This window comes from Bubalus kerabau, chromosome 4, assembly GCF_029407905.1.
Source record: "Bubalus kerabau isolate K-KA32 ecotype Philippines breed swamp buffalo chromosome 4, PCC_UOA_SB_1v2, whole genome shotgun sequence".
Taxonomy (NCBI): Eukaryota; Metazoa; Chordata; class Mammalia; order Artiodactyla; family Bovidae; genus Bubalus; species Bubalus kerabau.
Window position 1 is genome coordinate 43,490,053 of NC_073627.1, and position 27,461 is coordinate 43,517,513.

General features: G+C 57.3%; 2 protein-coding genes across 6 annotated transcripts; one reads left to right on the forward strand and one right to left on the reverse strand.

The window, feature by feature from the left end:
- Positions 1–226: 226 nt before the first annotated feature.
- Positions 227–8,607, forward strand: CORO6 (coronin 6). 5 transcript variants are annotated; one of them, XM_055577069.1, is made up of 11 exons: positions 229–458; positions 1,624–1,883; positions 3,351–3,473; positions 4,071–4,200; positions 4,305–4,486; positions 5,601–5,720; positions 6,163–6,267; positions 6,356–6,501; positions 6,866–6,923; positions 7,023–7,253; positions 7,343–8,607. In XM_055577069.1, exons 2-11 carry the CDS (start codon positions 1,686–1,688, stop codon positions 7,463–7,465), a joined length of 1,416 nt encoding a protein of 471 aa, XP_055433044.1. In that variant the 5' UTR covers positions 229–458; positions 1,624–1,685; the 3' UTR covers positions 7,466–8,607. The 5 variants fall into 5 exon arrangements, with proteins under 5 accessions (XP_055433046.1, XP_055433044.1, XP_055433045.1 ...); XM_055577070.1 differs by having other exon boundaries at positions 1,684–1,883; XM_055577071.1 differs by lacking the exon at positions 5,601–5,720 and having other exon boundaries at positions 227–458.
- Positions 8,491–26,120, reverse strand: ANKRD13B (ankyrin repeat domain 13B). The gene is made up of 15 exons (XM_055577068.1): positions 25,669–26,120; positions 15,392–15,527; positions 15,141–15,265; positions 15,008–15,053; positions 14,277–14,420; positions 13,998–14,187; positions 13,855–13,921; positions 12,469–12,550; positions 11,630–11,694; positions 11,275–11,405; positions 11,017–11,174; positions 10,734–10,886; positions 10,430–10,593; positions 10,266–10,342; positions 8,491–9,857 (listed from the first exon to the last, which is right to left on the reverse strand). Exons 1-15 carry the CDS (start codon positions 25,780–25,782, stop codon positions 9,620–9,622), a joined length of 1,890 nt encoding a protein of 629 aa, XP_055433043.1. The 5' UTR covers positions 25,783–26,120; the 3' UTR covers positions 8,491–9,619.
- Between the last annotated feature and the right edge of the window lie 1,341 nt (positions 26,121–27,461).

Genomic DNA, 27,461 nt, shown 5'->3' on the forward strand with positions numbered 1-27,461 from the left:
TAGGCTCGCTCTCTCAGCGCCCAGCTCTAAGGTCTGGGAACCCGGGCCTCCCCAGTTCACCCGGTAGGCGCGGATCCCGGAGAAGGATCGCGCACAGCCCGCGAGCACACACGCAAAACTCCTTTGGACGCGTCTCCCAGGCCGGAGGACGAGTCGTGCTGCCTATGCAGCGCTCGACTTTCCCGCCGCTGGAGGGGCGGGGCCTGTGTGACCCCGCCCCCGCCGGAGCCCCGCCTCCGCAGGTTGATGGCAGCGGCAGCTGGGACTGCAGCGGCGCCCGGCCCCGGGAGTTGCAGGCAGCGGCCGGAGCGCGCAGCCGAACGCCCGGGCCCCAGACGCCGCGGACACCCGGAGAGGCAGTTCCGGCGCCCTGACGCCTCCTTCGGCCTTCAGCGCACCCCCAAGCCCCTCCGCAGAGAAGTCGCAGCGTGAGCGCCCCTCGGCCGGCCCAGGACCAGGTACTCCCCCGCCACACACCGCCGCCGCAGCCAGTGGAGCGGGCGGGGTGTCTGGAGGGGACAGAGGTCTGCGCTCCCTCCCCCCTCCCCCCTACCGCCGCCAAATTCGGTCCCGGGCGGGGCGGACTTGGCGTCTATATTTGGCCGGACAGCGGCCCGCGCGCCCTCAGGGCGCAGACACCTCGTCTCGCAAGAACGCAGTGCCGGGGCCGGAGGAGGGTGCTGGGAGGCCAGAGGCCGGGCCTGAGGCCGGGGGCTGCAGAAGTGGCTTGAAGGGCACAAGGATGCCCGGTGCTGGGGAGGGGCTGGAGGCAGTGGCTGCGGCTTGGGAAGCGCTTGGTGTGGTGCCTGGGGAAGAGCTGAGTGCAAGCTCCTAGAGGGAGAAGAGGCACCTCACCCTCCCCATTCCACTTCTGAAAATTTGGCTCTGGCCTGGGGAGGGGTTCGAGGACCCTAGCCGCAAGAGTTTAGCAGGAGAGAGGACCCAGAGGAGAAGTGGGACTGAAGTATGGCGGGCAAAAGCCAGAATACCGTGGTGAGGGCCTCTTAGAGAAGCCGGTGCGAGAGGGGTGGGAGGAGGAAATCTACCTTACAGCGCGTTCCTCCCACTCCCACCCCACCCTCGACAGCATGGGAAGAAACTGATGACAGCAGGAGCAGGAAGGACTCAGGTTAGCTGACAGGAGGAACTCCTCCTTGGCAAATTTTTAGAAAAAGGCAAACCCCATTCGCCTAACCTTTGCCAGAGATGCTGAGCTTAGAATCTTGGGGGGCTGCAGTCCTAGCCCCACAAATGGCCTTAAGCCAGGAAGTCTCTGATTCTGGACAAGACGCCTCTGGGAGATAAACCACTTCGGTGAAGAGATGCTCACCCAAGGCTGGCAGCCGGAGGGCAGCCTGGTGTTGAGGCTCCTCCCAAAACCACTTGAAGGTCCAGGAAGCTTTCAGGCCCAGTTAGCTTCCACTGTTGGCCCCAGTCTAAGGGCCGGTTCTTTAAGGAGAAGTCAGGTCCCAAATCCAAGTCCCTTGAACTAAGCAAAGAACTTTCCCATATATAAGAAAACGCCTTGCTTCTAGGACCAGACTCCGTATTAATTTATACCTGACTCTTGGCAAGATAATCCTTCTCACTTGCCACTCCCCCAACTCTTCCTCCCTCCCACAGCTACAGGACTAAGGACCAAAAGCATTTCTGGGCACTGAGATCCTCCATCTCTGCCCCCAGCTATGAGCCGGCGCGTGGTTCGGCAGAGCAAGTTCCGCCACGTGTTTGGACAGGCGGCAAAGGCTGACCAGGCCTACGAGGACATCCGTGTGTCCAAGGTCACATGGGACAGCGCCTTCTGTGCCGTCAACCCCAAATTCCTGGCCATTATTGTGGAGGCTGGGGGTGGAGGTGCCTTCATCGTCCTGCCTCTGGCCAAGGTGAGGGATGAGGGGAAGGAAGCAGGTGGAGGACACCGACTGTGACTCCTGGGGACTCCGGACAGCAGCCTGTGTTCTCACCTAGCTCCATTCCTAATTCGACAGGGCAGTCTAGGCGGACTGACTGCTCCCTATTCCCCAATCTCTCAGGGACTGATTGGGAGCTCCCTCATCCCTCCCAGAACAGCAGCATCACATTGGTCCCCACCTACGCACAGCCTATCCCTTCTCCATGCAGCACCCTGTACCCAGCAGGGACCTGGAGGGGGTGATGGATAGTTGGGAAGCAGTGGAGTCAGGACCTGGCTGGATTCTGTTCCTATTCTCCTGATGCCACACCCCTTCGTGTTTCTGGCCTCTGGATCTTTGTACCCAGCCCAGGGTGACTACTGGATTAAATCACACCCCAGAGCAGCACAGTGAGGACAGGGTCAGGCTCTATCCAGAATCCTTGGCTGCCTCCCCCTTTCTGGTTCTTGCAGTGAGGTAGAACAAGAGCAAAAGGCAGGGGGACATGACATATGTCCCCATATGTCATGAGGCCAGAGCCCCCAGTACTCCAGGGATGGGGGCCAAGCAATGACCATCACCTTTACTGAGTAGCCTCAAGCCCCTCAGCCATCCCTACCCATAGGCTGTCCACTCCAAGGCATGACCTTGACCTGGATTCTGGCCTCTACACCTTGTTAGGAGAGGCCCCACAGGTGGCAAGGTCAGGATGAGGCCTGACAATAGCCAGTGACTCACTCCAAGACAATGCAGACGCCATCCAAGGACACCATCCCCAGGGCTCAAATTTCAGTGGGAGCCACCCCCTCCCCCAGTACAACCGCCATTCCAGTGCCACACAGCCACCCCTCTCCCCTGCCGCCTGGTCTGGGTCGATGCCAGCCCCTGCAAAGGCCTCAGAGCCCCCCCCAAACATACCATAAAGATTAAAAATAGATGGGCCTCAGCTCAGGTTGGGAGATAGCAGGCACGAGGAATGCCTGCTGCTTGTGGTTCCAAGGTAAAGCCAGTGACCAGGGAGAGATCTGCCCATTGCGGCTAGGAAGGAGCTGTGCAGCCCTGCACTGCATATAACCTTACCTTGACCTAGTCCAGCAGGGGTTTCCCAGGGAGATTTCAGGTGCAGGGGACAGGCCCAAGAACAGCGTCCTCCAAGGAGATGTTCTTGGAAGAACACTGGACTGAGAAGTCAAGTCTTGGCTCTACCAGTATCTTGCTGTGTGTCCTTGGTTAAGTTATCTTACCTCTCTGCGTCTGATTCCTTGATATTAAATGACTTAGACTCTGCCTTCAGGGAAGTAGAGGAAGTAGGCTGTCTGGGTTTGGAGGAGCAGAGAGGGGGTGAGTTCTGCAAAGAGACAACAGGTAACAGATAGTTGAGATGTAAATAGGTCCACTCCCAGCCCCCTGAAAACACACAGGAGAATAGCCCCATATCTCCTTCTCTGACCCCTGCAGACAGGGCGAGTGGATAAGAACTACCCACTGGTCACTGGGCACACTGCCCCTGTGCTGGACATTGACTGGTGCCCGCACAATGACAACGTCATTGCCAGTGCCTCAGACGACACCACCATCATGGTAGGTACCAGGTGGATGCTCCTGGGCTGTGGGGCATGGGAAGCCGTGAGGGCGGCCTCACCTGTGCTTTGTAAGGTGGTAAGGGAGGTGCTGAGTGCCAGGACCTGCCCTGCCCAGCTCCCAGGCTATTTTCAGCTACATGTCCACCCCCTCCCAGGATGCACTGCTTAGGACTAATTATAGCCGTGGCCACCTTGGAGCCTGAAGAGCAGGGGGGCAGTGCTCTGAAGTCGCCCTGCTCAGGGGAGTAGGGAGGTCTCTGGAGAGCTGACAGCGCCCCCTCCTGGCTCCCAGCCGTTTCTGCCCCAGGCGGCCACCATCACATGTTGTTCTGCATCTGACCCTTACCCCGCAAGAGAGCAGGTGGAGTGGGGGTGGGGGATTAGGGGAAGAAGTGAAATCTCTCAGTCGTGTCCTAGTCTTTGCGACCTCATGAACTGTAGCCTGTAACCCCATGAACAGGCTCCTCTGTCCATGGGCTTTTCCAGGCAAGAATACTGAAGTGGCTTGCCATTTCCTTCTCCAGGAAGTAGGGGAGGAGCAGTGATGAAGCTGGCTCCTCATCCCACCTACCCTACGCCTTTTCCTTCCACCCAGGTGTGGCAGATTCCAGACTATACCCCTGTGCGCAGCATCACAGAGCCCATCATCACACTGGAGGGCCACTCCAAACGTGTGGGCATCCTCTCCTGGCACCCCACTGCCCGGAATGTCCTGCTCAGTGCAGGTCTGGGGTGCTAGGGGTTCTAATAGAGATCGGGGATGCGAGGGGGGGGGGGTGGTATTGGCAAAGGCAGGGCCCAGGTGATGATGTCTGTCCATTCTGGGCAGGTGGTGACAATGTGATCATCATCTGGAACGTGGGCACTGGGGAGGTGCTCCTGAGTCTAGACGACATGCACCCAGACGTCATCCACAGCGTGTGCTGGAACACCAACGGGAGCCTGCTAGCCACCACCTGCAAGGACAAGACCCTGCGAATCATCGACCCGCGCAAGGGCCAGGTGGTGGCGGTGAGTGCCTGGCCTGGCCACTCCTCAGCCCCTACATCAGGGGGCAGCTGTCAGGCCTCTGTACCCGCCCTCCCCTGAGCCCTGCTTCCAGCGCTCACCTTCTCCACCTCGATCCCAGACCCCAGTCCTCCCTTTAGCCCCCTGCCCTAAGTAAGCCCCCAGCTCCGCTGGTCTCTGCCCGGCTCCTGTTTCCTCCCCTTCCCTGCATCTCAGCAGCCTAGATGAGGGCTGCCCGATTTGTGACTGAGGAGGGGAGAAGCTGCAAACTCTATCCTCCCACCAGACCTTGCATGAACCTGAGCCCCCGGACCCCTCTTCTCCCAGCTGGCACGCCTTCTTCCCGGGTCTGGACCCAACCCTGGCTCGCGGGCAGGCCCCTTTCCAACCTAGTTGACCAGCCGGGCGGAGGGTTGGGGGCCATCCCCGCGCATTGTCTGTCCCAGCTGGGTGGCCTGCGAGGGCGGCGGCACCTGCCTCACCAGCCTCAATCTAACCCGGGGCGCGGGCTGCGCGGGACACTGCACGTCGGCGCGGAGGGCGCGCGTCCAGTGCGGCGGGGCCGGGCGGAGCCGCGCGCGCTCTAACCCACTAACCCCGCGAGCAGGAGCGAGCCCGGCCTCACGAGGGCGCCCGCCCGCTGCGGGCGGTCTTCACCACAGACGGGAAGCTGCTCAGCACCGGCTTCAGCAGGATGAGTGAGCGGCAACTCGCGCTCTGGGACCCGGTAGGCCAGGCCGCGCTGGGCGCACGCGCTCGCTCCTTCGCTGGGTCAGCTGGGAGCGCCCTCCCCGGCCGTGGCCCGCGCCCAAGAGAGCCGAAGCGGAGCGGGGAGCTCCGGTCTGGGAAGAGCCTGGCCGCGCTCCAGGGAAGCCCGCAGACATCTCCCCTGCCCTGAGGGCGTTTAAGGGCTCAGCATCTGCAGAGAGACGCTCACGCCCCGTGCTCTCCAGGCCTGGGGCCACCCAGGGGGGCCCCAGGAAACTGAATATTTAGGGCCCCTTTTGTCTCTGCCCCCGCCCTCACACCCAAGTCAGCAAGTTGGTTGCCCGGCCCTCCAGGCTCCCCAGGGCAAGCAGCTGGGTGACGCCTCTCCCTGTCTCCCCTCCGCCCCCAGGAGAGGTTTGCGGCCCACGAGGGAATGAGGCCCATGCGGGCTGTCTTCACGCGCCAGGGTCATATCTTCACCACGGGCTTCACCCGCATGAGCCAGCGAGAGCTGGGCCTGTGGGACCCGGTAACGCAGCTGGACGCTTGGGGTGTGTGCCCCGGGGACTGGCATCACGGGGGAGGGGCCAGGCGCCCCCCACCCGCAGGGCATGCCCACCTGGACAGGGCTGGAGGCTGCTGCCCCCTTGGCAGCGCCTGCCATCCCCACACCCACCCCTCTGCCCAGTTTTGCTGCGTCGCCTGAAGGAGCCCATGCTGGCGCCCCCACCTGGTGATGCCGAGTCCCTGGGGGTGGTTTGCGGTGACTGCATGCGGCGGCACAGGGGGTCTAGGTGCGGGGGACCAGGAGTGGTGTCCAGAGGTTGGGTCTGCAGCTTCGTTCACCAGAGGTGCCTTGGGAGTGCGAGGGCGTCAGGGAGGGCAGGCAGTGTCCAGGAGCTTCGGGGCATCCGGAAGCGCCACCGAGGGCGGGCTGGGGCTGGCTGTTCACGTCTCCTGTGCTTGGGCAGAACAACTTCGAGGAGCCAGTGGCGCTGCAGGAGATGGACACAAGCAATGGGGTCCTACTGCCTTTCTACGATCCCGACTCCAGCATCGTCTACCTGTGCGGCAAGGTGCTGGCGGCCGGGAGGGGAGAAGAGGGGGCCGGACGGAGATGAGGGGGGCCTGCCCGATACGGCTCTGAACCGACTGGCTTTGCAGGGCGACAGCAGCATTCGGTACTTTGAGATCACCGAGGAACCTCCCTTCGTGCACTACCTGAACACCTTCAGCAGCAAGGAGCCGCAGAGGGGCATGGGCTTCATGCCCAAGCGGGGACTCGATGTCAGCAAGTGCGAGATCGCACGGTCAGCAGCTTTGCCCTTCCTGTTCACCTTCCTCTGTACCCCACGTCCCATCTGGGAAGACGCGGGGGCTTCCCCAGGCGTGTAATCTTTGGAAAGGAGTGGGCTGGATTGGGAGGTTGGGGTCAAACAGACTTGTTTCCAGTGCCAGCCCCAAAGCTACACGCTTGACATTCTCTGAACTTGAGTTTCTTAACCTGTTAAGGATGATAAACACCCTCTCAGAGGCGTTTTACCAGTTGGATGTGTTTAAAGTGCAAGGCATCGTAGGCTCCCAGCAAGTGTCCGACTCTGCGATCCCCCTGGTCCCCAGCAAAAGTGAAGGGAGTGGGAGCCTGAGCGGGTGCTGATCCCCGCTCCCTTTTAGGTTCTACAAGTTGCACGAAAGAAAGTGTGAACCCATCGTCATGACTGTGCCCCGCAAGGTGAGTTGATCTCGAGAGGGTTGGGCACACCTCCGAGGCGGAAGGGAGCGGAGCAGGCTGGACGCTGAGCTTGTTCTCCTGTCTCCCTACCCCCCGCAGTCAGACCTGTTCCAGGACGACCTTTACCCAGATACGCCGGGCCCCGAGCCGGCCCTAGAAGCAGACGAATGGCTATCAGGTCAGGACGCCGACCCCGTGCTCATCTCGTTGAGGGACGGTTACGTGCCTCCCAAGCACCGCGAGCTCCGGGTCACCAAGCGCAACATCCTGGACGTGCGCCCGCCCTCCGGCCCTCGCTGCAGCCAGTCAGCCAGCAATGCCCCCTTGTCGGTAAGGCCCCGCCCGGCTCCACCGAGGCCCAATCTACAGCCCCCTACCGCCCCGCGCCCAACACCTCTCCGGTCCTCTGCGCCCCGCAGCAGCACACCCTGGAGACGCTGCTGCAGGAGATCAAGGCCCTGCGCGAGCAGGTGCAGGCCCAGGAGCAGCGCATCACGTCTTTGGAGAACATGCTGTGCGAGCTGGTGGACGGCACGGACTAGCGCAGCGCCACCGGGGAAGTCCAAGCCGGGAAGCACAGTGGGGCGGAGCGCCAGCACACCCGAGGGCCCTGGCTTTGGGTCCCGAGCTCCGCACTCCGCCCCTCTAGGCCTGGGCAGGGACTAGGGAGGGAACTCCGCCCTTCGCGGGAGATCTGGACAATTGCAGAGACTCGCGTCCGTCTGGCGCCCGCCTGGCGGCGTACCTCGTCCGGGATTTAGGCAGGAGCTGGCGGGGCCTCAGCAATGGTGCTGCGCCGCAGGCAGTGTCCCCTTTGTTCCTCGCCCGGGGCAGAGCAAGTGCTTAGTGTTAGCGCAATGCTTGGAGATGGTGGGGAGCTTGGGATTGACCTCAAAGGGGTAGCGATTCGACGGGTCTCCCCAGACTGGGGAAAATTACAATGCTTCTCCCTCTAATCAGCTCATTTGACCGCACCATCCTGAGTGGTCAACTGAACGGGCGTCACCCCATTTCTACAGACAGACACAAACGTTGGCTGTAGAGCCGGTCCCCCGGGCTACACGCATGTAGTCCATGGCAGAGGGCTCCCTTTCTTCTCCCCACCTCCGGGGGAGAGGGCGGCTCCCGCGTGGCACTTCCTCACAAGAACCAACCAGAAAACTGGCATGAGGAAGCAGGTTCCACCTCCACTACACACACACACCCCTCCCAGCCCTCTGCTGAACACACACACACATACCTCCCAGCCCTCTGCTGTACATACACACACACACAGCTCCCAGCCCTCTGCTGTGGCCTTGACTCTAGGAGGAAAACAAGATGTTCTGAATGAAACATTTTACTAAGTGCTCAGTCTCTGCCTCCTGCATGGGTAGGGATGTAAGACCCCCAGCCTCTGTAAATGCCACCGCCAGAATCCTGGAGGCCCTGACAGATGAAACCCTCGGCTCAGGACCCACCAGACATCCTCTTTCTTCAGAGCCCTCCCCACTCTGAAGTTCAGAAGGAACCCTCAGCCCGCAGGTGGGCGGTCTTCCCCAGTAAAGGCAAATAAGAAAAACCTCGGGTTTGAAGCCTCTTTTATTTGTGCCTCAGAATCAGTCTGGTGCCCCTGGCATCAGGGAAGGGGGTGAGAGGAACAGCTTCTCTTTGTTCTTTTTCTTCCATCCCTTTTGTGTCCCTTCTGAGTCTCACTGGCTGAGCCAGGAAGGCCAGTCCGAGAACCCAGACAAGGGTGTGCGGTGGGCCCCTGCCCCCGGCGGGGTCTGTGCTTCTCTGGGTGGGTGGGGTAGGGCAGGGGGGAGCCGGGGGTTAGCACCATTGGATGAAGGGTTTTAGAGTCAGCCCCTGGGTGGGGCAAGTGGGATGCACAACCACAGAGGGCTAGCAGCAGCTGGTGGGAAGGGGTGGGTAGTGGTGCCACGGCTCTGGGCGACCCTTGTCTTGTGTTTGCGCTGCACCCACTATGCCCCTCATTCGCCAAGACATCATGAGGGAGCCAGGCCTTGCCCAGACCTAGCCTCCTCCCTGATCACAAAAAAACGTGCCTTGGGGATGGGGACTCCAACCTCTGGCCGCCCCCAAGAGAAGCTGGGACCACCCTGAGACCCGGGAGGGGTGTGGGGGCTGGGGGAGCCTGGCACCCCGCTAAGTGCACTTGACGCTGAAATGCGGGGGTGGGGGAGGGGCTGGGCCCTGGACGTGCTGGTTTGTGTCTGGGACAAAGCGGCAACACAGCACGTGGGGAGCTCAGCTGCACCCCCCTCCTCCCCAGGGGGGAAGAGCGGAGATGCAAAGGCTTCACGGGCAGTGTCCTGGAGTGGGGTCAGTGAGCAGAAAGGAGGACCGGCCAGAAGGAGCAGAGGACGGACACCCTGGTCCTCTCAGGACCGTCTCCCCCTCAGGACCACCTGGTTCCACCCGTGGACCGGTCCGAGCCCAGAGGAGAAGGGTGGCGGGGGGGTCAGGATACAGCAAAGCAAGGGAACCGGGCCGTGCCGGCTGCCTCCAGGGCCCTGGCCCGGAAAGGTATTCCGCGGCCGGGCTGAACCCCTCCGCGTCGGTTGACGGGTGCGCCGCTGCGCCCGCGAGGCGACCCCTCTGGTCTCCAGACATCTCGGTGAGCGTGCGGGCGGGGCGGTCCTCGCTCCGGGGCGGGTTCCGCGGGGCGTGGCCTGGGCGCCCGGCAGAGGGCACTACTGCTCAGTCAGGGAGAGCCGCAGGATGCGTTCCAGCTCCTCCTCCTCCTGGCGCGCGCGCCGCCGCCGCTCCTCCTGCTCCTGCGCAGACAGCTCCATGGCCAGCCGCAATTGCTCGTCGTAGCTCCGGAACACGTGGCCGCCCGGGCCTGGGCGCGGGCTGGGCCGAGGGCTGGGGACCGACGCCAGGGCTGCGCGAGGTACGGGCTGGCGCTGCGGCGTGGGCGGAGCGCTCCTGCGGGACAGGTAAAGAGACGTCTAGGGCCCATCTGCCCGGAAGCGGGGCGGGAAGCAGCGTGGAGGCCCTCAGACACCGCGGGCCTCGCCACCCTCCAGTGGGGTCAAAGGGTCTCGAGTCACCTCCCTGGCTCCCTCCCACCCGGTGGGAGTGGATCCCAGCCCCACCTCTGTCTGGTGAGGATCTGTGAAAGCTCTCAGGCCGCCTTTGGGTTGGGAAAGGACGCCACCTTGACACCAGCAGGGTCCCCGATGAGGGGACCGCGGTTTCTTTGGGCCAAGGGGGGCTGCCCAGCCGGCAGTGGCCGGACGCGCTGTGGACAGGGTCCCGGTCGTGTTCTCTATGTGGAGGCGGGAGTGGGGGCATAGACGCTTCGAAACCTTCTCAGGACGGGCGGGCACCGACCTGTCCTGCCGGCGGCCTTCGTAGGACATGGGGTGAGTGCCCGGTTTGCTGTTGGTGAGCGCCTCCCAGATGGTGACCTGCGGGGCGGGATGTGAGCCCGTTAGCTGTGGTGGCGACGCCGTGGTCCCGGTGGGGAACCCTCCGCGCGGCCTCCGGAGATGCACCTGGTCGTACTCACTGCCCGCCTCTAGCAGGCTCTGCTGGATGGCGAACTGTAGCAGGTCGTCGTCGTCGTCGCGGGTGGTGGCCTCGCGCTGGCCGCCCAGCACGCTGTAGCCGCGCGGGGCCTCGAACAACGCGGGGGAGATCTCGCAGCCGCGACACGAGGCTGGAGGGGCCAGGCCGGGGAGACGGGGAGGGGGTCAGAGTGGACCAGACCACCCCCTCCCGCCCTCTCCCCGGGGAAGCGCTCGGTGAGGGCCGGGGGAAGAGTGGGGGTAGTGAGTGAGGGCGGGCTCGGGGTCTCACTGGTGGAACTGGAGCTGCTGACGCTGGAGGAGTCGCTGCCTGGGGAAGGGGTCTCGCTGCTGGGGCTGCCTCTCACCAACGGCACCGGCTCGTCACAGCCATTGAGGTTCCCGAAGGTGATGCGGGCGTTGAGGATGTGGAAAATCGGAATTTCTGAGGATGAGCAAACCCATCAGGCGCCACCACCACCCACTCCCTCCCACCATGGGTACCCCCTCTTAACCTCCTAAGAAGCCCCACTCTCCCCAGAGCAGCTCAAGAGGAACGAGGGTAGAGGCCTCACCAATCTTGACGGGGAATCCCGGAGGCAGGCGCAGGGTAATGAAATCCCGGAGCTTGGCAAAAAGTGCGTTGCTGACGGCCATGAGGTCAATGATGGGGGCTACCTGCTCACACAGGGACAGGGGATGCTCCTCACACAGCCACAGCTTGGCCTTGAACCTGACCCCCCGCAGATCCCAAAGAGTGAGGGCCATTGTAGAAGCCGTGACCCCTCCCCCAGCCCTGCCCAACCCTCCCCAGCCCCAGCAGGGGCCCTCACTTCTGTGTTTTGGTGGTCAGTTCCATGGGGCGACCCATGTCGCGGTTTCCAAGCTCAAAGTTGGGGTTGAAGTACTCTTCTGCAGTGATGGCAGTGGGGTTGGCTTGGCTCAGGGTCTGAGTGATCAGGGTCTGTACCACACAGGGAGGAGTGCATGAGCCCTTCTCAGTCCTTGAGGCCAGGCAGCCACCTGGTATTACAAGCCCCAAATCTGTCTCCTTTCCCCCAACTCCCCACCACTGTGGAGCCGACAGGGCCTTGGGCATTGTGGAAAGAAAGCAGCTCCACACAGTATGACTCCTCCTGATCCCCATCCATGCCCTTCCACACAGGGGTACCCCTGGCACACACTCACCCCGTTTTGGGGGCCCCCATGCTGCTCAGCAATTCCCAGGAAGGACTGCAGAGGTGTCTTACAACCTACGAGAAACACGGCGTCTCAGAGGACACTGCAGCCCCTCAGAAGGGACAGCACCCAAGACCCAGGGAGGAGGCTGGTCCCTGGTGGGGAGGGAGGGTGGCTCACCCACACCACACACCCAGGCACCTTCACCTGAAGGTGACCGAGGACTCCAAGGGGGCAGGGGCAGGACCAGCTGGAATAAAAGTAGGCCTGGGGCTCAGGAGAGACTTCCCAAAATGTCACTGTCCAGGTTGGTGACACCGGACAAAAAATTCCTGCCTTTGGGGAGCAGTTTGGGGATATGCATGTGTGTGTTTTCCTTTGGGGGCTTCCGTAGTAACTTCATTTTGTTCTCTTGTGACGTGGGAATTCCATTTTCCCACTTTAAACAGACTTAACTGGTGCCCAGAGAGCTCGGTGTAGGTATCAGCGGGCACAGAGAATCAGTGGCAGGGCCCGTGTCTTTCTGCCTCCGGTGTGCCCTACTAGACTGGAATGGCTGATAGCATATGTCACGTCCCCCCACCCACAAATCCAGTGCAGATATTAGTAATCAATTATAGCATCCCTTCCTATTGAGCCCAAATGTTGCCTTAGAATCTTATCAGCACTCTAGGCAGCCACTACCAATCACTAGGATTTGGCATTTGAATTGAAGTCTATTTGCCTGAGTAAGCTATCCGGACTCTTGCTAGCGTGTCAGAGGAAATACTGATTAGAGGGGCTCATGTGGGAGCTGGTTCTTCCCCACACACCTCTTCCCCATCCCCCACCCACCTCTGCCTGATTACCTTTGACCTTGCCCTTGTGCTGTTCTGAAAGATGCTCTGTCCTTGTCCGGGTGATGAGCTCCACATTGGATGCCCCATATACCTAGGGACAGATGAGGAAAGGACTTGCTGACAGCTTTGGTACCTCTGTCCCTGCCCCTGCCCCCAAGGGCATCACAAACATTTCCTTTAAGGAATGATCAGGGGAGGGAGGTACCGTTTGTTCCAGTCTCCAGGCCTTTGGGCAAGTAATTATATGAAGTTATTCATTCATTTTCCTATTCATTCAACAGACATTTTGTGAGGACCATTTCTAGGCCAGGCACTGAGGCAGGCATCAGGGATACAGTGATGAACAAGCATGGCCAGACATGATCCCTGTCCTCTTAAGGCTCACAGTCTTTTTGAAAAGACAAGACGACAGTGGATGGTAATAACCCAGTGTGACATGTCCTCTAGATGGAGAAGCACAGGACTGTGGGAATAAAAAGCAGAGACCATAGCCTAGCCTGTGGTCCAGGGAAGGCCTCCAGGAGGAAACAGCAGCAACACAGAACCCTGCACTGGTTGGCCTCTTCACCGTGTAACCCCACATGGGTGATGTGAGGGTCCCATTAGTGACTGTGGGAGACCTCCCTCAACAGTCTGCTCAGGAGTGAAGGCCTGGCTTTGGAGTCAGCCAGAAGATGTGGGCAACCTTGAGCCGGTTACTTAATCATTTTAAGCTTCTGCTTCCTCTTCATAAAATGGGCCAATACCCTACTTCATAGAGTTGTTGTGAAGATTAAATGGGAAACCATAGAAAGGTTGATTAAAATCAACCTTTTGTAAACCATCTGTAAAACGGGAATAATAAAAGCACCTACCTTAAAAGGCTGTTGTGAGGATTAAATGAGCGTGTGTGAGATATACACACATATGTACATAGACGTGTGTACATGTGTACAATAGACACACATACACACATGCACATACATTTATAATGTCAAAACAGGGCATTGCACGTGAATGTAATGTTTTTGTTTTACTTGCTACATCATGTCCAACTCTTCTGCAACTCCATGGACTGTAGCCCACCAGGCTTCTCTATGGGATTTCCCAAGCAAGAATACTGGAGTGGGTTGCCATTTCCTCCTCCAGGGGATCTTCCCAACCCAGGGATCAAACCTGCATGCCCTGCATTGGCAGGCAGATTCTCTACCCTGAGCCGCCAGGAAAGCCTGAACGTAGTATTAGGTGGACCAGTAAACTCCAGCTGTTCTCATCAGTTGCCTGTTGGTCTCAGGCTCTTCCCTCCAGACTGTATTGTCTCTGTACCTCCAGGGCTTAGAAACTGGTCAGGAAGCCCCTGTCCTGCTCAGTGTAGGCAAGAGTGGTGGGTCTGGCACCTGGGAACTGTGACCTCACCTTGGCTTCATACCCATTCACCATCTCAGTCTTCTCACTGCGCCAGCCCAGGATGCCTGTCTTGTTCCTGGGGAAGCAGAGTGGTCTAGGTGAGGGGGCACCCACCAGGCTGGCTCCAGGCTTCCAAAGCCATGCCCACTTACCTCTCAAAGGAGATGTTCTTGGTGTCCAGTTGCGTAGTGACAACAGGTGCAGTGAGCCGGCTCAGCACCTGCTCCTCCGTGGGCTGGGCAGCAGCCAGCAGCAGCTCACGGTCCTGCCCGGCCAGAGCCAGGGTCTCCGTGTACACCACGCGGCGGTCGTGGTCAATCTCCATAACCACGGCACTCGCGTCTGCCAGCCCCAGAATAGCTCAGGGAGTCAGGGCTCACGTGGGGGCGTCCCCAGCCTCCCCACCCTGCCCTGCCTCCCACCTGCCTGACCTTGGCCCCTGAAGATGAAGCTGCGGTTCCCTCGCTGCCACGTCATGTGGTCAAAGCCCAGGAGTGTGGTGTCTACCCGAAGGTTCTGTCCACTCTTCCACACTTTGTAGGTGTCACTGGGGCAGATCTTGGACACCAAGGGCACTGAGTGGATGAGAAGGTCAGAGGTGGCTTCAGTTTGCCTGGCCCACCAAACCTCAGAACATGGGGGTCAGGGGTGTGTCTGGGAATGGGTAAGGGGACTGGTGGGAGAGCAGCCTCTCCCCCAACCAACCCCCCAACAAATGTAGACCACAGTCACTCAGATATGAGCAACCTAAAGTCAGAGACAGGCATGAGTCAGCCACCACTAAGTCCCTAGTATTCACCATTTAATTCATTCAATCTTGCATCCAATCGTCTAACAAATATTTATTAAACACCTCCTCTGTGCCAAGCACTGGGGATACAACATTGAACAAGACAGGACCCCTGCCATCTTGGAGCTTACCTTCTAGCAAGGGATGACAGGTAACAGACAAATGAGCCAGTCATTACAAAGTGAAGGAATTAATAACAGAATTGAGGCAGTGTGGAAAGGCCTCAGGAAGAGACAGTGTTGAGCTGAGAACTAAAAGGTGGGAGGGAGCCATGGGAGCGCAATGGGAAGAAGGCTCCAGGCAAGGGAGCAGCAAGTGCAGGAGCCCTGGGGTGGGAGATGCCCCTGAGAGGCCCCTGGCAACCCCTCTTACCCCAGCTAGTGAACTCCCATTTCATCTCCACGTAGAAGTCCTGGGCCTGGAGGATGAAAAGGAGAGTGGCTAAGCCTGCACTGGAGACAGGGTTCGAGGGCCACGGTGGGGAGGCGAAGAGGCTGGCCCTCACCTTGCGCAGCTTCTCCAGGAGCACGGGGATGCCCGCCAGCCGCTTCACCACCCGCTGGTAGTCCCGGTACCGTAGCACCAGCTGCACCAGCTCCAGGTCCCGGGTACTCACAGCTTCCTGAAGCACTGGGGGTCGAGGGGGGCAATGTCACAGGGCAGGACCCTGCCTAGGGCTCCCTGCAGCCAACCAGAGGTGACGATATGGTGCCAGGAGACCCAGGCTGTGGGGTGGAAGCGAGCAGGGGTGCCCACCTGTCCAGCCGCTGCGATTCTCCCTGCCCACGTCTGCGCCGTGCGCCAGGAGCACGCGGGCACACTCGAGGTGCCCCAGGGTGGTGGCCAAGTGCAGGGGAGTCCGCCCCCGGGGATCCAGCTGCTCAATGTCCACCTGGAGGAGGTGAAGCGGTTGCCCTGGTCACGTCACGAGGCAGCCCATCTAAGCCTGCCTCAGGAGTCCATTAATGATGGAATCAAGGCAGTGTGGAAAGGCCTCAGGAAGATACAGTGACGAGCTATCTATCTCTAGGCAGGCAGCACTCACCTAGTTGTCCTGCCTTGCCTGTCTCAGAAAGCAACGGGAGAGACAGGCACAATGAACTGGGGTCGAGTGGAAAGGGGCTTGCAGGACAGGGCAGGAAGTAACTCTGAAAAAGGGAGGAACTTCCTTTCCAGTTCACCTAGGTGCCCTGACTGGGTTCACTCTTCCAAGGCCCAGTGGTCTGCCTGTGAAGGGTAAGCTTGGGGCTGAAGGGTGGTCTAGAGAGGCTACTGGCCAGGGAGGGCACCTGAGACCCATCCTAGGTGTCCAACACCGCACCTTCAGGAAGGGCCATCAGTTTAGATCATGACATTATCACTGTGAGGTTTTAGCACAGCTGCAGTGATACATTAACAGGAAGAAAAGAACATGTTCATGGTACACCTTCAAATCCATGTCCTGTGCCTTTGGGACACTAACATTTTTTTTTTAATAAATCCTGTTGTTTTGTGAATAGTACAGTTATATTGCATGAAATTTTTGTTGGGTGATAAAAACATATGTTTGTTAAATATAAACATTCAGATATACTTCAGGAGACTAGGACTTCTGTGTAAATAACTGACCACATGCGTGTAACTACTCTTCTCTGCCCCCAAAACTTGATTAAAATGCCAGGGAAAGGCTTCTATGCTGACATGAATAAATAACTGAAATTACCATCCCACCCAGAACAGAGAAAACTGTTGCTTGAAATAATTGTTTTCAGACATTAGGCAACAATTAGCCCAGGAGTGTGATCCCTAAAGTAAGACAAACAAACAAGGTGGGGCCTGTGATTGTCTAAGTCTGTACTTGGAGGAATGTTCCCAACAGCCATGCAGAGAGGAGAATCCCCAGCAGGGCACGGTAGTCCGCTGAGGAGCTGAGAGACAGTAGCAGGGAGGCTGAGGTGGTTAAAACTTGCAGGGCAGAGTTCCAGGAAAAAGTAAGCTACATTTTGTTTGTTTGTTTTTAAAGAGCTCCAGAAATCTACATGTGGCTCCTTTGAGTCTTTGCTAAATACTAAACTTCACATTTTTACAGTGAAACTTAACAAAACCAGGCAGAAAAGAAACAACAGACTCAAAACAAAAAAAATTCTCAGAGTTCAGCCATAGCAGGGAAGCATTCAAGCTCCAACCTGCTAGAGTAGAGAGCCCTTGTTGATTACCCAGGGTATTCAATAGAGAGGTATTCAAAAGAAGGATTATACCCTAGAAGTTGTTGTTCAGATACCAGGCTGTGTCCAACTCTTTGCAACCCCAGCCTGTCCTTAAAGACCCACCCAGACCTAATTTTAATAAAGATAAAAAATAAGTTCAAAAGGATCAAATTGATTTGCCAGTAACTTAAATTAGGCTGCCAGAACAAAGCCTAACACTCCTTTAAATGAAGACAGCAAAATCCCGATGCTTAACATCACAGCATTTACAATGTCCAACATCCAGTTAAAAATTACTAGATATGCACAGAAGTAGGAAAATATGACCCATAATCAGGAGAAAAATCATTTAATAGAAACATATTCTGACATAATAAAGATGAATGGCTCAATGTGCTCAAAACTTTAAAGAAAAACAACATTCACAAAGGAAAAATTGGGAGATAAAATGTTCTGAAATGAAATTTTCACTGGGTAGAGTTAATAGCAGATTAGATACATCAGAATGAAAATAAAAATAAGTGAATTTAAAGATACAGCCACAGAACTATACAAACTGAAGAACAGAGGAGAAAAGAGGTACTGAAAAAACATTCCAACAGCCTCAGCAATGTGTCAGACACTATAAGGCATTCTCAGAGAAGGCAATGGCATCCCACTCCAGCACTCTTGCCTGGAAAATCCCAGGGACGGGGAGCCTGGTAGGCTGCAGTCCATGAGGTCGCTAAGAGTCAGACACGACTGAGCAACTTCACTTTTACTTTTCACTTTCATGCATTGGAGAAGGAAATGGCAACCCACTCTGGTGTTCTTGCCTGGAGAATCCCAGGGATGGGGGAGCCTGGTGGGAGGCCATCTATGGGGTCGCACAGAGTCAGGCACGACTGAAGCGACTTAGCAGAAGCATAAGGCATTCTAACATATGTATAATTGGAATCCCACAGGTTCAGAAAGGAAGTGGAGGAATAAGACAAATTTAAAGGAATAGCCAAAAAATTCCCAAATTCCATTTAAAAAAACAACAACCTACTATAGTGAGCTGAATACTGGTGCCATCCCCCTCACCAAAAAAAAAAAACAACCCCAAAATATATCTACATACTAACTGCTAGAACCTATGAATGTGACCTTATTTTGAAAAAGGGTCTTTGCAGATACAGTTAAGGATCTCAAAATGAGATCAGCCTGAATTATCCAGTAAGGCCCTAAATCCAGTTTTATGCGTCTTTGTAAGAGGCAGAGAGACGTTCCCTGTGAGGGGAGGCAGAGACTAAAGTGGCACAACCACAAGCCGAGGAACGCTCAGTGCCACGGGCAGCCGGAAGACACAAGGAAGGATTCTCCCCCAGAGCCTTTGGAGGGAGCGGCACGGGTATCTTGCTTGAGTTTAGACTTCCGACCCCCAAAATGATGAGAGAATAAATTTATTATTTTAACCCACCCTGTCTGGTAGTTTGTTGCAGAAACTAATACAATGATAAATCCACAGAACCAAGGAACTCAATGAATACCAAGGAACTCAATGAATCCCAAGGAAGATAAATACCCAAAAGCCTACACCAAGGCCCATTATAATCAAATGCTGGAAACTAGTGATAAAAAGAAAATCTTAAAAGCGTTTTGAGAAATGAGACGCACTATGTATGGAAGGACGAATACAGAAAATTCTACATTTTTAAAAAAATTAGAAACCATGCAAGCTAGAAGACAATAGAATGAAATCTTTAAAGTGCTGGCGGGTGGGGTGAGGATGGGAATTGTCAACCTCAAATTCCATATCTTGTGAAAATACATACTTCAAAAATAAGGGGAAATAAAGATTTTTGTGGACAAATAAGAATTGAGAATTTGTCACCAGAAGGCATGCAAGAAATGTTAAATGAAGTTATTCAAGTAGAAGGAAAATGATACCAGATAGAAACTTAGATCTACACAAAGAAATGAAGATTGCCTCAAAAGGTAAATGTGGGACTTCCCTGGTTGTTCAGTAGTTAAGAACCTGCCTGGCAATGCAGGGGTCTCGGGTCCGATCCTTGATCAGGGAACTAAGATCCCACAGGCCTCGAGGCAACTACCCTGCAATCAAAGACCCTGCATGATACAGCAAAAATCCCACCTGCCACAACGAAGACATGACACAGTCAAATAATTTTGTTTAAAATAATGCCAGTAAAATATTTAAAACCCACAAGAAAGTGGCCAGGGCATTACAACTGACTTAGGGGAAGAGAGGGTACTAGAACCCAACCATTCACAGAGGGAAACCCCAGTCAAGCTAGAGCCCCCCACTTAGCACCCTTGAAAGGTGAAGAACATGCAGGCAGTGGGAACAGCAGAGGTGGCAGAAAGGCTCAGAACTGAATACTGGGGGGCCTGGTTAAACTTTAGAACCCCTGGTTCCCTCCCGAATTTTGTAAAGCTGGGAGATGCCCCCCACTTCTCTTCATGGGATGCCAGGGGGTTTACCCTCTGTAGAAATTGCGCCTGAGATACTTCCCTGGTGGTCCAGGGGCTAAGACTCTGCACTCCCAGTACAGGAGGCCTGGGTTTGATCCCCAGTGAGGGATCTATTAATCAATGATCGAAGATCCCGTGGGCCACAACTAAAGACCCGATGCAGCCAAATAAATAAATAAAAATAAATGTTAAATAAATTGAGCCTGATATATACTGACGGAGAAGGCAATGGCACCCCACTCCAGTACTCTTGCCTGGAAAATCCCATGGACGGAGGATCCTGGTAGGCTGCAGTCCATGGGGTGGCAGAGAGTCGGACACGACTGAGCGACTTCACTTTCACTTTTCACTTTCATGGATTGGAGAAGGAAATGGCAACCCACTCCAGTATTCTTGCCTGGGGAATCCCAGGGACGGGGGAGCCTGGTGGGCTGCCGTCTCTGGGGTCGCACAGAGTCGGACACGACTGAAGCGACTTAGCAGCAGCAGCAACAATAAGCAGGCCAGTCATCTTAGAGCAGCACCCACGTATTAATAAGCTCCACACTTCCATCCTTAATTATGCCCCAGCAGCCAAGGGTGACCAGACACTTGAGGAAAGCTGCCCAACGTGAAAGAAAGATACCAAAACTTCCAAATAGGTGCTAAAAACACAGAGGAAACAACTGTCAATGCAGGAAACAGAAAACTGGAGGCAGGCACAGTCATGTGCACCCTCACAAAAATACAAAAAGGAAACTGAATCCATGAAACAGAATGGGACCTTCTGACCTGTGCTTCTTTCCCTTGCTTTCTTCACTCCAGCTGTCCCTGGACAGCTTCACCTGTCCCAGTTCCCCCATCACAGTAAACAGCACCTCAGGTCACTCCCTTTCCAGGGAAGACTGTTTTTCTCTCCTTTTTCTCTCACCTTCCATATCTAATCCACCAGTAAAATTTGACCTTATAGGCTCTACCTTCAAAATAGATCCAGAGTCATTTTAGATGTTACCACCTTCAGGCTACCCTCCTAGTCGTAGCCACCCTGTCTGTCACCTAATTCCTCCCACTCCTCTTTGGTTCCTTAGGTCTGTTCTCTCTAGGGCCCATCACAGGTACCTGTAAAATATGACTCCTCAGGTCCTGACGCCCTTTAGCTCAGAAGCTCTCCGTGGCTTCCCCTGCAGTTGAGGATAGCATCCTGAATGTCTCTTTGAACTCACATGCTCTCCCATCTCTCCAAGCTCCACTCCGGCATGTTGGCCTTCCCTGGAACCATCTTCTTCTGGGTCCTGGTAGCTACAAAGCTTCCTCCCTCACTTCATTAAGGCCACCGCTCAGATGTCACCTCCTTAGAAAGGCTGGCCCTGACAAGCCAGCTCAAGTGACAGTTGCTGTTTGTCTGCCTGCTGCCCCTTCTCCTGCTCCAGCTCTCTTTCAGCATTAAATTGCCTACTTATTTCTTCATTGTCTCCCTCCCCTAGACTGTATGTAAGCCCCATAAAGGAACTGTCTGTTTTGTTCCGTGCTATATCCCCAGCTCTGGACAGTGTCTGGCACATAATGGGTGCTTCATAAATATTTATTAAGCAAATGCCTAGATGACTATTTTTAAGGGACATGGGGAAGGAGGGCAAGGCAGTAAAGTGTAAAATTGATTAGCTAGTAAATAGCTGTAGAAGTATGTTGTTTATAATATGAGGCAAATAACTGAATCGCCTAAAGAGTTCAAACTGGTTGCCTCTGGGGGTGAGATGCAGAGGTGGGGGAGGTAGGGAACTCCTTTGTCAAAAATAAAACAGTTTAAGTGATTTATATAATTTTTATAACCTTCCATTGGCATTTGTCTTTAAATATACAAGGAGCCTCAAAAAAAAAACAAAACCCAAACTGTGCCCAGCCCCTGTGCCCTCTGAGCTGTAGCTTGGAGTCCAGCTCCCTAGAGAGGAGGGCAAAGCATTATTTACTCTCTGCCTCTTACAGGTTGAGCTGGGCCCCTTAGGGTCCGACCTGGGTGGGATCCTGAGTCCTGGGATAGGAGTGAGGCAGCATCCACAGACCCCGAGCAGGCTGGGTCAGTGGGGTGTCAGGAGGAGGGCTTCCCACGGGGCCGCAGCTGAGCCATCACGCCTCCCACTGGCCCTGCTCCAGATGCTGCTGCTGCTAACAAGGCCCCAGGGAGCCAGCAGGGCCAGCCCCAGGGCTCCAGATGCCGCCCGCCTCCCCCGCCTCAGGTGCCTCGGCTCCAGGCTGCAGAGGCCGGTGACGGCCAGGAAGGGGTGCCCGCCCTACCTCCGCTCCTCCGGAGCTCTCCTGGCAGCACTCCCCAGGGTCCCTAGGGCCCCAGTGTTTTCCAGGGCCACCATGAGCCCTGTGTACCATCAGCCAGGCTCCAAAGAAGATCCCCTGCACCCATTCAAAGCTGGGCCCTCGGTGGAAGCGGCACCTTGCCGAGGGCCCAGGTGGGAGAATTCATTAATTTTCTCGGCAAAGGCCTGCTGCTATTTAATTGCTGGAATGAAAAGGTTTCCCATGAAACCCAACCCCCAGCCCTCCCCGCCAAGAGGACAGAAGCTCTGCACCCCAGCCAGCCTCAGCTGGGGGCCCAAGCAGGGACTTTCGAGCTTAGGAGCTGGGGCTCCCTGGGCATAGAGTCTCCCTGTTTTCACTCAGGCCCCCGTCTGCATACACACACACACTACACACACACACGTGCTCCTGCATCCACAGGCACAGTACATGTGCACCCGTGTGTCCAAGGGCATATGTCCAGCTGCCCTCCAGCCTGCAGGCCTCTACTCATGTGTAACACACATAGATGCCAGCACATTTGCACATGCACACTCCTTGAACCCACGTGCACTCGCAGAGTATCTTTCAAAGTTGTTTAGCATTAGCAAGTCCTTTTGTTAGGTGAAATCTTATAAGAACACACCAAATGTATAGAGTAAACGCAGGTGCTGGAGGAGTAGACAGGCTCCTTTCCCTGCCCTGCTTCACCCCCACCCCAGGGAGGATAGCCCGAGTCTGGTGTGGCCACCACGGCTTCTCTGCTTTCCCACCAGGCGGACCTGAGCTCTCCAAGGGGGAGCGAGGCAGGGTGTTTCCCCCATGGACAGTGGAGCTGGGCCCGTGGGGGTGGCACCTGCTGAGTCCCCCTCCATTCTGCCCCACGCAGCCCCTCCCCCCTATCCCAGACACATTGATTTTTGGTTTTGAGGGTTTGTGGCTCCCTCTCCCGAGCTTCCCAGCTCATCAGCTGTGGTGACAGCCTATACTGGGGACTGCCTACTTTGCCAGGAGACGCAATCACAGGTGCTCCTGGTCACAACAGGTACCTTGGGTGGGACAGCCTCTGAGCATCCACGGGCCCCACAATCCCATCTCACTGGGGTGTCAGGTCAGAGAGATGACCTGGGGAAATCAGGAAGGAGGACTATGATGGAGGCAGCCTCCAGAAGAAAGAAAATGTTCCCCTAGGACCATCGTCCAGTCCCCTCCAGAGTGGTTGCTGCCCAAGAAGAACCTTGCTCTCCTTGGCCCTCCCACAGGGAGCTATTCCCGTCTAACCTCCACCACCTACCCCCAGGGAACCCCAGGGACTCGCAGCTCCAAGGCCATGCCCAGTTGTCTGGACCCCAGGCCTCATGCCAGCTAAGGGAGAACTGGCACATCCATTACCCTACAACCTCCTGCCCCCTCCCAACCTAGCAGAGCAGGTGCATGGCAGAAAGCAGGGCACCCAGCAACCGTTGTACTGCTGGGCAGCGGCTAGGGGCGATCATGGACACTTCCCTTCAAAAAACCTCCGCTTAGCACCTCCCTCTCCCCACCACACCCTGCAGCCAGCCCCTGTGAACTTGCTCAGAAGGTTGCCGTGCCATCCCCCTCCTCCTTGGCCAGCACTGCCAAGCTTGCCCACGGGAGGGCCTCTGCAGGGCTTTCTTGGAGTGAAGAGGAGGCTGCTATGCCAAATGAAGACCAGGGAAACCCAGCTGCTGTGTGTTTGAGGAAAGCCTGGCTGTTTTCTGTGACAGTGGGTGCCAAGAGGACCAGAGATCAGGGACCCCCAGATGAGACACCTGGGGTTGACAGGGTTTCATTAGGATGTTAGGTGGCCCCCCCCAGACCCCTCACCTGCAGGAAATGCCTGGGGAGGAGGCATCCTTAGCTCTCCCAGGGAGTCTGAGGCCCGAAGAACTGAGCAATGCACATCTGGATGCAAGGATTCCGTCCAGATCAGTCCTGGAGTCGAAACTCCGCCTGGGGGCTCTCCCACCCAGACTGACTGGCATTCCCTTCTTGGCACCCTGGTGCAAAGGAGAGGACTGATCTGGCTCCTTTGTGGTTGAAGAAGGGTTTATCCTCAACCAGTGCCCTGTGTCCCCCTGGGCTGGGATCAGGGCAGGCAGTGTACATTTCAGGAAGACACAAATTCACCAGGGAAAGGGGATGAGTGGGTGGGGTTGGGGTGCACCTGGTTTCTGTGGCAGCCTGAGGGGACCACACTCAGTGGTCCGAAGGAGCCCCACCTGCAGCAGGCTCTGGCGCCCCTCTCCAACCCCACCCCAGCAAGAGAACTGCTGACCCAAGGACTATCAATCAAAAAGGCCTGGGTGAAATGGCCTTTTCTTCTAGGGCATTCTGCCTCTCTCCAGTCTCTGCAAGGAAAAGAGCACCCTCCTCTTGGGCAAGGGAGCATGATCAAGGTGTTCTGGACATTCAGCCACTAGCCTTCTGCCTAACAGTTCTTCAGCCAATCATCAACCATCCCACTGGGAAGTTCCTCTTAGGTCATACTTAAATCCCTCCAGCTGCAACCTCCCTCAGGGATGTCTTCTCTTGCCCTCAGGGGAGGAAAGTAGAGACAAGCCAGAAGAGGCTGAACTGACTTAGCACCCTGCACAACACACTGCTTCCCTGCTCACATTTGCATCAGCACAAGGGGGTCTCTGGGAGGGCGTGGGCTGTGCCTGGTTTGTTCATCTTTGTCTCCAGGAGCTACCACTCTGACCTTGCCTCCTTTACCAGTGGCAGCAAACCACTTCCTTTATGATGGATAAACAGAGACAGGATCCGAAGAGCAACCTGAAGCATCCTTGTGGAAATGGAGGTAGAATGGAAGTGGACACCCCAACCAGAGGTGAAGGCTCAGGTCACCCCACCATTTTCTGCGCCTGCCATGTACAGCTGGATGCAGTGCTGCTCTGAGGGCCTGGTGGTGGACTTGAAGACGGGCTCCGACCCTCACCTCGCTGGCCTGGTGATGTCCTGCTCTCCACCTCACTCTTCCCTTGGGAAGCAGACAGCTCCTCAAACTGAACTTCCTGTGACTCAGGAAGTGGCCCTCAAAAGGCATATTCCCCAAGGGGGCAGCGCCTGAGGAAACCACTCCCAGTCCATGGCCCCAGAATCACAGATCCAGGCCAAGTCTGCAGGCCTCAATGGAGATACACCAGGGCCAGGGGGGCCCAGCTCTGGCTCCTGCCTCCCCACCCTGGAGAGCAAGTCGTTTCTGCCAGGAGAGCCTGCCTGTGACCTGGGCCCAAGGGCAGAGTTGGAAACTACCTGTGACCTGTGCCTGCCTGCCTCTGTCCTGAAGAATGCGGAGGAGACTCCATCCCTAATCATATCTTCTTGGAGGCCACCGCCCAGCCAAGGCTGGCTGACCCACCCATTCTCAATGACTAGAGAACCAGGGAGCCGCTGTGTGTACAAAACCTCAAACCCTGTCGGGGGCCAGTGGGGCCCTGGCTTCCTCAGCACCTAGAAGCCGGGCCCAGCATCAGAGGGCAGGAGAGCGCCTTTCAGCACCTGGACAAGGCCCTCCAGGGCTTCACCCCAGAGGCGCTCTCTCTTCACTCCCCATTCCTGAGCAGGCGCTGGGGTCGGTGGGGTTCAGGGGCTCAGCCCAGTGTGAGCAAACAGATAAGCGCTCGTGGAGAGGGTAGAGGGCACTGGGTGGGGCAGGCACGCCTGGGAGGGTCCCGGCCTAGTCTCCGATCCTTGACCTGTGACCCCCTGCCTACGCAGGCCACCTCCGCACACTCACGCGGGAGGTGTCGCTGCCGGGTTGAGTGGGGCGGACTCTCCCACCGCGTGGAGCTCAGATGGAGCCGGCAGCCCCTCCCCGCAGCCCTCACTGCCCCGGCGGAGGAGGGGCAGGACGTCCCCTACCCCAATCAGGGAGGGTTCGGAGCACGTGTGGACCGCACGGCCGGGCCGGAGGGAAGCGAGAGGGGGCCGCTCCCATCACCCTCTCCAGGTCAACAGCACAAAAGCGGCGCCGGCGAACAAAGAAGCGCTGCAAACTCGCCAGGGGGGCGGGACAGCCAGCGCCGCGCCCCCTCCCCAAGTCCGGCGGGCTTGCCGGGCCGTGGGGTCCTCGCGGCGCCCCGACGGCGCTCTTACCTGACCGGCGCGGACCTCTTTCTCCAGCTCGCGGTGGCGGTTGTGCCACACGAGGTAGTGTAGCGGGTACTTGCCCTCGGGCCCCTTCCTGGCGGAGGCGTTGGCGGGGATCATCGCCCGCTCCTCATACCGGGGCCGCGGCGCCCGGCCCGGAAGGAGGGACGGCGCCAGAGCCGGGGCCCGGGGTCGCGGGGCGGGGGGCCGGCGCTGCCTGCTCGCAGGGCTGCGGCTCGGGCATGTGCGAGCGGCGCCGGCGGGCGGGGGTGGCGCGGTGCGGGCGGCGCGGGCCGCGGGCGTCCTCGCGAGGCGGCGGCGGCGGGCGACGCGGAGAGGCCCCCACCCGCCCGCGGAGGGCGCGGGCACTCGGCGGCGCGGCGCGGACTCGCGCCTTGCCTCCCACACCCCCGCGCACAAAGACGCCGCTCGGCGGAGGGAGCAGGCGCCCGCAGCGGGCGCGGGGGCGCTCGGGGCGCGGGCCCCAGGGACGCCGCCGCCGCAGGGACGCGCGCCCGCGGCCCCCGGCACCCCGCAGCTGCATAGCCCGGCCCTCAGCCCGAGCGATCGGCTAGGGATGCGGGGATGCGGGGGAGAGAGGAGGGGGACGCGGATGCCCTGGGCAGCGCTTGTTATCACTGGGCCCCGCGGCATCATGGGGCTTGTAGTCCGCCTCGTGGAACCGGGGCTGGTGAGTGGCCGGAGAGGGTCCCGCACTGTCCCCCTGATCCACTGAGACAGTGGGGAGGGAGTCAGGCCCGGCCGGGTCGGAGGCAGTGTCCTGACGTCTGGTGGACTGGGGTGCACCCCCACCCCCTGGCATTTTGCCTTTTGCTGGGGAGGGACGGGGTTACAGGCCTTCCTCAAGCATTAGGGGGCGCGGGAAGGTGTGGCCTTCAGGCTTGAGTTTGGGTCCCAGTGGAATGTGAGCAGGATCCAGATTCCAAGAAAAGAGTGACTGGTGGAAGGAGTCCTGAGAAAGATGCGAGGCGTTAGTGTGCAGTGCCAAGGGTCATTGGAGCAACCAGAAATCTAGCACCTGAAATACTACGTAGGAGTCTTCCCTGCCTTCTTTTAAAATTAAACTCCATCTTCTGCATTTGACGTTAGAAAGACGATGTCTATTAAGGATGGGAGAACACACCCCTCCCCCCATACGCTGCTCTCTGCAAGGACCTGAGTGGGGCTGCACAGAGACTGCAGCAGGTGGCAGCTCCCCACCTCCACCCCGTGTGGTCCCCTCTGAAGAGGAAGCACTGGTTCCAAAGACTTTCTTCTTCCTGAATAACTCCAGGGCAGAGAAATCTTTCCAGAAGAGTGCTAGCAGATGCCTCGATAAAAGTGGAATTGCCCTCCAGGGCAGCCTATTGCAGGGGCTAGAAGGACTTGGGGCTTGGCCCAGCCCCTGGAGGCGGGGAGGGACTGGGGTGTCCAAGGGAACCTGAATTCCTATTCCTCCTTACTAACTGCCTGACCTTAGGCAAATTGCTTTAATTTTCTCAGACCACTCACCTCTAAAATGTGACTCTAATACTACCTCTTGGGGTTAGCTAAGGATGGCGACTGACCTGGAAATGATTCATCCCTCCCCTCACCAGGCCCACCAGGCCTATCCCTCCCACCGTCCCCCAGTGGCGGGACCAGGCACTGCGCCTTCTGGAGCCCACCTTAGAACAAGACAGGAATCAGGGATTCCATACCAGCCCCACTTAGAACAATCCAAGAAGCGTTTGTGTGGGAGGTGCTAGCGAAAGCTTGCAAACTCTCCGTGCCTCTCAGGTTTCTTTGTGTGGTCTTCT